This window comes from Zophobas morio, unplaced genomic scaffold (assembly GCF_036711695.1).
Source record: "Zophobas morio isolate AGI-343-1 ecotype UQ-CSIRO unplaced genomic scaffold, CSIRO_AGI_Zmor_V1 ptg000058l, whole genome shotgun sequence".
Classification (NCBI taxonomy): Eukaryota; Metazoa; Arthropoda; class Insecta; order Coleoptera; family Tenebrionidae; genus Zophobas; species Zophobas morio.
Window position 1 is genome coordinate 3963905 of NW_026972163.1, and position 10664 is coordinate 3974568.

At 33.7% G+C, this 10664-nt stretch overlaps 1 protein-coding gene across 1 annotated transcript; it reads right to left on the bottom strand.

Moving 5' to 3' along the window:
- Positions 1 to 2449: 2449 nt before the first annotated feature.
- On the bottom strand, positions 2450 to 8623 carry LOC135143224 (uncharacterized). Its single transcript, XM_064075103.1, has 7 exons — positions 8187 to 8623; positions 7961 to 8124; positions 7203 to 7310; positions 6749 to 6883; positions 6447 to 6527; positions 5117 to 5335; positions 2450 to 3643 (listed from the first exon to the last, which is right to left on the bottom strand). The coding sequence occupies exons 1-7, from the start codon at positions 8254 to 8256 to the stop codon at positions 2450 to 2452; spliced, it is 1971 nt and encodes a 656-aa protein (XP_063931173.1). The 5' UTR covers positions 8257 to 8623.
- Between the last annotated feature and the right edge of the window lie 2041 nt (positions 8624 to 10664).

Here is a 10664-nt window from a genome sequence, read left to right on the forward strand (position 1 = left end):
TCCTGCATTAACAGTTAAATTGACATTTGACAGAACAACCACATCCAATCAAAGTAAAATGCTGTGGCTAATGTTCCGCCGTTGCGCCTACATTGCGCGGGTGCAACTTTGTTACTTACTGCCCATTCACAATGGACATAAGACATAAGAACGAGCGCATAACATAATTTACGTTTTTGGTTTGTGTCTGGCTTATACTTATCTACGTTCACAGTGGACAGAGTGAACTCTGTAAGAATTGTTAAACTGCGCAAACGCAGAACGGAATAACTCCCGGGTAAACATAGAAACGACAAACCTCAAACTGAGTCAATCAAAATATCTAACCTACAATTTCATACAATATTCGAACTTGACAACTCGCAGTACAGAACAGACTAGGAGTGTGAAGCTTTGATTATAATTTATATAATATAATCAAAGGTGTGAAGTGCCAACTGTCAAAGGGAATTCAATAACAGCATTCAAAAGTCCCTAGATTTTAACATAATTTTGACATAATTCGTGCATAAAGTTGAACTTATTTCAACTTTGTGTACGCACACAAGGATTACATAAAGCGTTCATAAGCATAAGAATTACGTTCGTCCACTGTGAACAGGGGTACACGTTTTCCATCGTTTCAACTTTACGTATTTATGTAAGCTTTATGTACTTGTTATGCCTTATGTCCATTGTGAATGGGCAGTTAGAATATGGACGCAACTCGAGGCACAACAAGGGCGCAAATCAGAGGTGCAAAGTTGCGCTGCGCCCATGATTTGCGCCCTGAACTTGGAATTGACCCCTTAGTTTATTGTGGTAATAGTTTTTTCATTTAAAGTTTTATAAAATAGATTTTAAACGTTCGTTCGTTGAAAAAATTATATATATATATAGATATATTTACTGTACAAGTCGAGATCATTTAGTGATATTTTTTGTACAAGTAGAGATCCATTCTGGCAAGACGAGATCCAATTTGGATCTCGACTTGTTTCATGTGTATATCTGCACCAAACAATTTTTATAGGTGGGGGAAGGACGTCACTGCATTATTTGTCGGATCTCGGATTTCACATTTTTATCAATTTTTATACGAGAGTAGTTCAGGTGGGCACACCAACGAGGGCGCTGCAATGCTCAGGCTGTATATAACATTCTATCAATAAGTCGAAATCCAACAGATCTTGCAACATCGCAACAGTTTTTATTATAAGTTTTAACAAAACGACGGCGATTATTGAATTACAACAGAATTAAAATAGTAAAATGACAAAAAATACGAATATTACAATTTTATTTGTTTTTATAAGTATTATAAATAAATACTTTAATTTGTACCCAAGTCTTGTTCATAAATAAATCCAAATTGTCCTGTTGTAATTTTAAGCATTCCGCTTTTTTCGGCGAAATTTTGTTTTTAATATGATTTTTAAAATAATTTAACATTATGGACTTTTGCTTGTCGTTCCATGTTCCACGACATTTCTCTTTTTTGGGTTTTTCTTTAGATATCTTTTTCTTTTTGAGTGGAGAATCATCAGACATAGTTTGAGCTTTGTGCTTGTTGGTTTGCGTAACGTTAACACTAGTCACAGACATAGTTGGCATGTCTAGTCTTTCATCTTCTTCCTTTGGTTCATCATGTGCGCTTTTTTCCTCCAAATCATGGTCCTCTGATTCTAAAAAAATAAACAAGTCAAAAAACTGGTTATTATTTGTTATTTTGTTTATGTTATTATTTGTATGTTTTAAACTTAAAAAAAATTAAAATAATAGCGGGAAGTTACCACTTCCAGGGTCTTCAAGAGATTTTCCATTCCACGATTCCAATTCGACGTTGATTTCATCAAGAGTTTTACCCTGATTCTGGCTGCCGACTCCCCTTTCCATCATTAGAAGTAACTTGGCTATTTTTGCAGTTTGAAAAACGTCCTGCGGCATCCTTAAAAAAAGAAAGATATATAGGTTCTCGAAATATTGTTATTTTTACATATCCACAAGCTATATACTAAATATCCTACCTATAAAATTGTTCGTGGGTTTTTTTGGTATGGCCCATAAAGGTGGCCACTTGCTCCATTTCAGTGTCATTAAGGTTTAAAATCTGTAGGACAGTTGCAATTTGTTTTCTAAGGCGAGAAGAGGTTAGAGTACCAGGATTTTTGGCCCCACATTTGACTGCATATCTTCTTAATACGGCTGATCCATCCACCCATTTAGTTGAGCTTCCTGTTAACGCGAATAAAAATGGATTCTCATGCGGTACGAACGTAGTTTTTCTTCTGACTGATAGAAGTGTTTCTATGTATTTTTGTACATTTTTTGAAAAAAGTATCGGAACTGACCTACTTCCTTTTCCCACTGTGGTAATGCGTTTAAAATGCTTCGATAATTCTCTTTCACATTCATTTAGGGAACTAAGGCACTCCTCTTGGTTGGTACTTGTTGATATTCGATTATAAGATTATAATTGTGTATATTGTACATTTCCGATTCTCTTCCTATTTAAAATTATTGTCAGAGCCAAAGCCGCTTCCGTAAGTTTTTTGAATGACGTCAAGTTTTCTGAATTCGTTTCTAGTTCTTTCACACATGTTTCCGCAATTTCTTGCGTATAATTTCTGAATAAAATAATATCCTGGGTTACTGGTAATTTCTGCGGATTTATTGATTGCTTTTCATTAAGGTCCTTTAGTGCCAGACTGCTCATTTCAAATTTCCAGTTAGCATCGACCAACTCCCGAAATCCCTTAACATTTTTGAGTGCTATGTCATAATCGGTAATCCCCAAAATAGGATGTTTTTTTAACATAAGAGTTTTAGCTGAAGAGCATACAGCTAATAATATTGTTTTCATATGAAGAGCAAGAGAAGGCGCTTTAAAGGATCGCTTTGCTTCATTGTAACCCGAAATTATGCGGCTGGCGGAAACTACTTTATCAAAGTGTTCAGGTTTCAACACTTCTAGCATGGAATTAATTTTATAAATATCTTGAAGTGGAATGAGAAGTCTTCCCAATTCCCTCACTTTGTTTGATACCGCATTTTTGATATGTGGTCTTTTATGTTTGCGCAGATAGTCTTCTGCATATTGACAGATTATTGGGTCACTTTTTCCGTTTAAAGATATTCTGTCAGCACGCATTTTGCTAAACACTTCGCATTTCAATCTTGATTTTTTTAGAAATTCTTGACGAGATTCAGTAAAAGCAATCATTGTCTGACCCTCGCTTGCAAAATTGTGTTTTTGATTAATCTCTTTATTGTAACAGCAAGTAAGGGCGTGCCTCCGTAGAGATTTTTTTTTGTATAATCCTTTACAATAAATGCATGGAAGGTAATCTGTTGGGAGAATTTCATCATTTTTACTTTGTATTGCAGACGGTCTTTGAACCGGCCTCGTTATATTCTCTCCTAGTACTGTAAAATTCCCTTGCTTTCTTATGAGATCAATCATAATTTTTCTTTTGCGTTCACCTTTTGGCTGTTCAAGGATTTTTCGTACACTTTCTTCTTCTGCATGTTTTCTAAAAAGATGTCTTGAAAAATTAGTGACGTCTTTATCACAGTAAGAGCAGCGATCCTTTTTGTCCCATACTCTTCCCTTGCGTAGACTGTGTTCCACAGGATTTTTATGAATTGGTCTTCGAGTGGAACCCTGAAAGAATGGTATTTTAACATCATAGAGTAAGTTGCAAGAACTTTTTCCTACTCGTTGCTATGGACGACGTCTGGCAAAAGCTATTTCACAACGTCGTCAATACCAACGTACGGAAAGAAAGACAGATTGGAGAAATGTCATTAATTTGACTTTTGTTGTGGAAACTTGTTTGCATTTTTTCTTCAGATATTAGGGATAACGAGTAGAAAAAATTATGTGAGACACACGGCCACAAAATGTTTTGCGAGTGCTTGTGTTGTTCCGCCTGGACTAGCGTCTCTCGGCTCCACATTATCACTCGCACTCGCAAACATGCATTTTCTGGTCTTGTGTCACAAATAACTATTGCTAGACGTCGTCCATAGCAACGAGTAGGAAAATAGTATATTATTAGCCAAGGTTGCAAAGCCAAGCATTCTAGACCGAGCGCAAATTAGAAGCCGAGACTCGCAGTGTCGAGGGCTCTGAAGGGCGAGGTCTAGAAGTGGCTTTGCAACCGTGGTTAATATATTATTTTTTTCACTAGTAGAAACCATAAGACAATAAATTGAAAAAATAAACGTTCAATTTTTTGACGCAACATGATTTTATTTTGATTTCTAATCAAACTTGATCTAAATCTTCAGCACAAAGAAAACCGTTTACACTTGTCGCTGAATTAATCATTTTATCTTCCACCGTCTACCAACTACCATGCGTATACTCAAGTAATGTTAGTATCACACATTTATTCATTTTTTAAGAAATAATCACATCAAGTATTGCGTACATAACCTCAATCTTCTTTTTGAACCCGTGGTCGCAAAAGTTGAAATTGCTACCTCTAAATGAGTGGACATGCTTCATAGCTGCTAGTGAAAACAATTTTTTTTTCACTAGCAGCCATGATCCATGCAAATGTCGACTCATTTAGAGGTAGCAAATTCAACTTTTGCGACCACCGGTTCAAAAAGAAAAATTGAGGTTATGTACGCAATGTTTGATGTGATTATTTCTTAAAAAATGAACAAATGTGTGCTACAAACATTACTTGAGTATACGCATGGTAGTTGGTAGACGGTAGAAGATAAAATGATTAACTCAGCGACAAGTATAAACGGTTTTCTTTGTGTTGACGATTTAGATTAAGTTTGATTAGAAATCAAAACAAAATCATGTTGCGTCAAAAAATTAAACGTTTATTTTTTCAGTTTATTGTCTTATGGTTTCTACTAGTGAAAAAAATAGTATATTTGTTATTAACCACGGTTGCAAAGCCACTTCTAGACCTCGCGCTTCAGAGCCCTCGACGCTGCGCGTCTCGGGTTCTAATTTGCGCTCGGTCTAGAATGCTTGGCGTTGCAACCTTGGCTAATAATAAATATACTATATTCTCAGGCTAAAGTGATACGCGCTATAATGTAAAAACCTCGTATTTCTGATACATAGGCTACGTACTTATATGAATGTATTCAATAAAAATACGCATACCGATAAATCACAGTCTGATGTAGGTAATGGTTTTGGACTCGTTGGGAGTGGATTTTTCGCGTCAAGAGAACTTTCAATACACTTGACAGGATTTGATGACTGACGTTCCTTAGAAGCGGTCTGAAAATATATAGGTGATTTTCGGGGGATAGACTCGCTTATCTCGGAATAATTATCTTCTGAAGTGACATCATTCTCTTGATTGGGCTTCCAAGAAACCTAAAAGTAATGATATTATCATTGGCAATATTTTATTTTAAATGTAATCAATTGAAATTTCTAGAAGTTTTTTATACAGTAGCGTTATCATTTTTCAGCAAGGATGAGAAAATTTTGAATTTCCAATATAAATAGTTACCATCACTGAACAAAAAAACTAGAGCACAGTTGATAACTAGATCATTTTCAAAATTACAGAATTTTAAACATATAAACTGAATAATTTATCCATCCATCTACTTTAAACACATAAGTTGGGTTTTTGTTAAAAAGTATTCCCATCATTTTATGAGATATGGTTGACACCGGATGACATTACGAAAAAAATGATTTTGAAATGGGTTCGGAAAACACATCGATTAATATTTACTAGCAATCAAAGAATTTCGCAGGTTTCGTTTTTTAAATTGCTGCCCCAGTTTCAAGAAAATTTTGATAGAAATCTTGTTCAATTTTGATGATGCGGCACTGATTATAATCTATTTGCATCATCCATAGTTAAATACCGATTGTGTTCTTTGTGTTGTTAGCTTTTTTAACTACAAAAATTTGAGGCGTATATCTTCGCTTAATGCGTTAATAATTATTTTTTACGTCACATCTGTCAAACTTATAACAATAAAAAAAATCGAAATAAAAACGTTTTTCAATATTTGGCGTGTCCAAAATGTGTCTATTATGCCTTGTCTATTATGCAGACGTGTACCCTTTATTGAAAAACGTGTTTATTATTGTTATAAGTTTGACAAATATGACGTAAAAAATTAATTGTCCGATTCAACATACAACGCCAACATACGTCTCATTATGTGCATATCAGTGGCGCCGAATTAGGTCTGGATTTTGGGATTTTTATCCTTGTATTAGAATGAATAAAAATTACTGGAAATGCCCTCAACTTATTTCAGAGATGTTGTGCTTTAATTTTCCGAACGTATTTCAAAATCACCCTGTATATCTGAATTTCATTTTTAAAATGTAATTATGATTGTCGTTTTGTGACACAATTGACAATTGTAAAATTTCCAATTTCCAATTTTCTTTGTCCACTGATGGTACGTACCTACTTAAACAACAAATCTGATATTCGATATTTAACTACTTCACTTACTGATGAATCTGCAAATAGGGAACTCTCCGACAAATGCGAATTTTCGTCATCACTATTATGATCTTCCTTTTCGGCGGAATTCTAAAACACATTATTTTGTATTTGTTTTCGTTAAGTACTGTGTAGGTCTTGAGTGAAAAATGGGCACTAAAAATGCAGGAATTAGCAGTGAAATTGCCCATTTTTCTACATTTTTTTATGCACCAGTTGGCTATTTTTGAAATAAAATGATAATTTTTACTATAAAACTTACTCTGATTTACAATATTTTACATACATGACTGTTAGAACAACATACATACCAGAAGTTGATCGTTACATGTATGCACCGCTTCTGTAGTAGTTAGAGGCGTTAATTGGTTAACAGGGTCTTCATGATTTTGAATATCATTTAAAACGCTATTAACACTATTCTCAGATCCGGTTTGAACATTTCCCTAAAAATACGTCAAATCTATGTACAGGGTTCTAAAGATTCATGGAAATTAATTTAGGTACTGTTAAAATATCAGGCATATTTTTTTTTAGCTGCACAACTTATAGAACCGTTAAGGGGAATATGTATTTATCCAACACTTATATTTGTACATTTTCGCTAAAGACAAATAGTTCTTGTAAAAATTTGTATGAAATAGGACGCACGCCTGTCGATGATAGAAAGCGAAAAAATCGCTCTGAAAGTATTCAGTCAGACTCGAGTTTCAATAATGTTGACATTTTACAACTGCATTAGGAAAATTACTTTTTACTACATACCTGAAGATTGTGGTCTAACGTTGAGAGTTGTGGGCTAGTTTCAAGTGGTCTTAATTCTTCAAGCACACGTTCTTCAAAATTTTGATTATCATTTTCCATATGGTTGTCCTAAAAATTCGTTAAAATTTTATAATTGAGTTCTGTCCAATTTTCGGATTAGGATGAACTAACCCAATAATTTTAAATTTAATGAACGTTTTTTGATGGTAACTAGTTTTTTAAACACCAAAAGACGACTGCCCTTGGTGCCATGTTTTAAATGAAGTACAATATTTCTATTCAATCTTCTTTATAACATCTTAAATAAGAAAAAAAAATCTGCGGCAGTGAAAGTCCTTTTCTCAAAAAGTACAATTTTTATTAAAAACAATTAATGAAATTTAAAGCTGTTTGTGTCCAAAACCGAAAAGTTTCTAAAGAATTCCCTTCTGAACAGCGGTCTATTTAAAAATAATTTTATCTGACTTACAGGTGGGTACTCTAAATTAACTCGTATGATTTTTGACGAATAATATACTAATAATTTTAACTTTTATCTACGTCGAACAGTGGACTTTATAATTTTTTTATATATAAGATATAAAACAAATGCAATAAGGGTCGGTATCACCAATGTTAGTTAAATTTAACGGATGATTAACTACTTAGATATATTTGTTACAACCATACCAACAATTGTTTTTAACGAATGATTAAAGTTAACTGAAATTGTGAAATCCATCTTAATTGTATTAAATCGATAATTCAAATATACATACCTTTTGATTACAGTATGAGTTATTCAATCTTTGAGCCAATGGTATTTTTATTTTCTTTGCTGCTTGCCACTTTTTAAAATGTGACCACGGGTCTTCTGCATATTGGTCTTCTAAATAATCATAATTATATTCGTCCGAGTGTTCGTCGGATTCATCTAGTTTCACTGTTAAAATGCGACGAGATTAACATTAACATTGTAATAATACCATTCTTATTTTACTTTACCTTCGTTTAATGGTACATTAGATTTTCCACTTCTGGCCAAATATACTAAGTTTTTTCCACGACTTATCATGATGTCGAAAAATTTTGCTTACATCACCACTGACTATCCACTCAAAACACCAAAACTCTGAAAAACTACGTAAATGCACGTGCAACTGGTCTCTTTGCGCAGACGGGCCAGACGTAACTCTGGCAACGTTACCGGATCTCATGTTTTGCGTTTTACATCAATGTATACATTTCTGGATCTCGACTGGTTGTGTTTTTACAAATGATCTCGTTTTGCACAAATTTTGTCAAGAAAATTAAATGTTAAAAATGTTTTCCCCTCTGTGGGGGTGTGAGTTAGACAAGGTATTGAGGCATTTTTTGTAAAATATATACTTTAAAAAGTATTTTTATTATAGTGGATCTCAGGTTGTCCAAAGTTTATTCGGATCTCTACTTGATACAAATATATATATATATATAGTTGTTATACCCATTGATATAATAAAGGAGTGGATGGAGCCTTGTATACGTTTCCATACGCAGGCGAGTGTAATCAACATAAGAGAGAAATAGCTAGACCGGTTATGCGTCAGTGGGGAAAGGACGGCTGACTGGGTGTCACGTGCTGAGTGGCAAGAAACGCTTCATTTGCACGGGAATTAATACGTTTTCTTCCGAATTTGTTCAAACAAATTATTATAACAAACGTTTATTAATGAAAACTATATTTTCACAGCTTACATTATAATTATATATAATCTAAAATAACAGAAATCGTGTTAAGCGATGGAAATCCTCTTTTAATAAAATGAAATGTGTGCAGAATCTACAATACATTACGAATTCAGTTAATACAACAATCTTCTACAAGTTACCGGAATCTAATAGTGTACAATAATTGTTTTTTCAAGCTAACATTTGGAAATCTGAATTTTTAGGATAAAAGTAATTAAACTTTCGGAAAAACTAACAGTTTAACTAATTTAATTAAACATATTAAATTGTGTGAATTCTCTACCGAGATCAATTTTTTAAATTCACGTACAATTAACTAACACAATAACCAAAAATGAGTTAAAAAATAATAATATTGATTAATGAGTAAAGTAAGTGTGTTTAGGTACCTTGTTGGAAATGAACGCCTTCGCTTAAGTATTCTTCTGCTTTTTTTATTTTTCCATAAATGTTCAGGAAAATTAAAGACGCTGAGAATAACATCTTTCTTCAATTGTCTTTTACCAAAATGGATTATGAAATCTGATTCTAGAAAATGTTTTCCACAAATACGAGTATTTTCAGTAGGTATAAAATCCTCCCTTTTTGTAGCTATAATCCATTTTTTTCGTAATTCGGGATGTTTAGGGAATCTAACAAAATTTTTATATTATGCGAAATCCTTCGTTTGTATACAACATGTAATTACTACCTGTGAAACACAACACAACACGATTTCACCATATTTAACAAATAGTTCGATAAAATGCAACCTAAGAACACTACTAATTTAAATAATTGTAACTTGAGTCCACTAAACGTAATTTTGCAAACAAAACACCTTCACACACCATGGGAGAACACGAAAGAAACCTCCCAGAAACACATTGCCGGGCAGTTTCGCGCCAATGTGTTGCCACCCAAAGAAACCCATCTCTGTCCGACTGTGTTGACAACGCGCATCTCTCTCTAAGTTACTTCCATATAATATTATTTCTATGGTTATACCGCTTACACAGTCCCGACTCGCTATATCTAGTAAACGTTACCAGACCTTTTGAGACGTTACCAGACCCGGGTTCGGGTCTGATAACGTTTAACCATGTATATCGCCTTCTTGGGCCCAGTACAATTAAAAATTGAAATAAAAAAGTGGGTCTGGTAAAACTGTTGAACGTCAAATTTTATACAGAAATAGTTCATTCCCCTTTTCTGCAGAGGGCGTCGTGTCGCTTAGCTGTATATAATATCTGCCTGCATAAAATCGTCCACATCGGACCAACGTTACCAGATCCGTAAATCTGCAACACTGCATTCTAGCAGATCAGTTCAGTATTTAAGAAAATCATGAGTACTTTTCTTATTCTACTTGTCTCTGACTGCTTGCATGAAGTAAAAATATGTTATTTGAATTAATAAAGCATTTTTACAATGAATCGTTTGAGGAATGGCTAGTTTCATGTTTTCTCGATGTTACATAACTCTTATTAGACCTAGAATATGAAAAATTATGTCTTTCATTGCCATTTGTCCGCCGTTCTTGTTAGAGACAATTTCCAAAATTATATACTATACAGAGTATTTTCAAATTCTAGATACAGTTTAGGATTATCGTGGAGACGGGGGTAAAATGCTAATTAACTAAATATATAATTCAGCCTCAAGTTTAATAAAAATAATAAAGATAAGGTTTTTTACTTTAAATATACCATATGTTCGAAAAAAAAAAAATAGCCCGGGACCGTAGCTATCTTATTTTTTTGAATAGATCAA

What these genes read in the sequence shown, in the direction of transcription:
- LOC135143224 (XM_064075103.1), bottom strand. Translation starts at nt 8,256, where the DNA reads ATGATAAGTCGTGGAAAAAACTTAGTATATTTGGCCAGAAGTGGAAAA. An exon ending in CGTTAGACCACAATCTTCAG is followed by an intron (nt 6,884 to 7,202) that starts GTATGTAGTAAA and finishes ACGTATTTTTAG; the next exon opens with GGAAATGTTCAAACCGGATC. An exon ending in CCCTATTTGCAGATTCATCA is followed by an intron (nt 5,336 to 6,446) that starts GTAAGTGAAGTA and finishes CATTACTTTTAG; the next exon opens with GTTTCTTGGAAGCCCAATCA.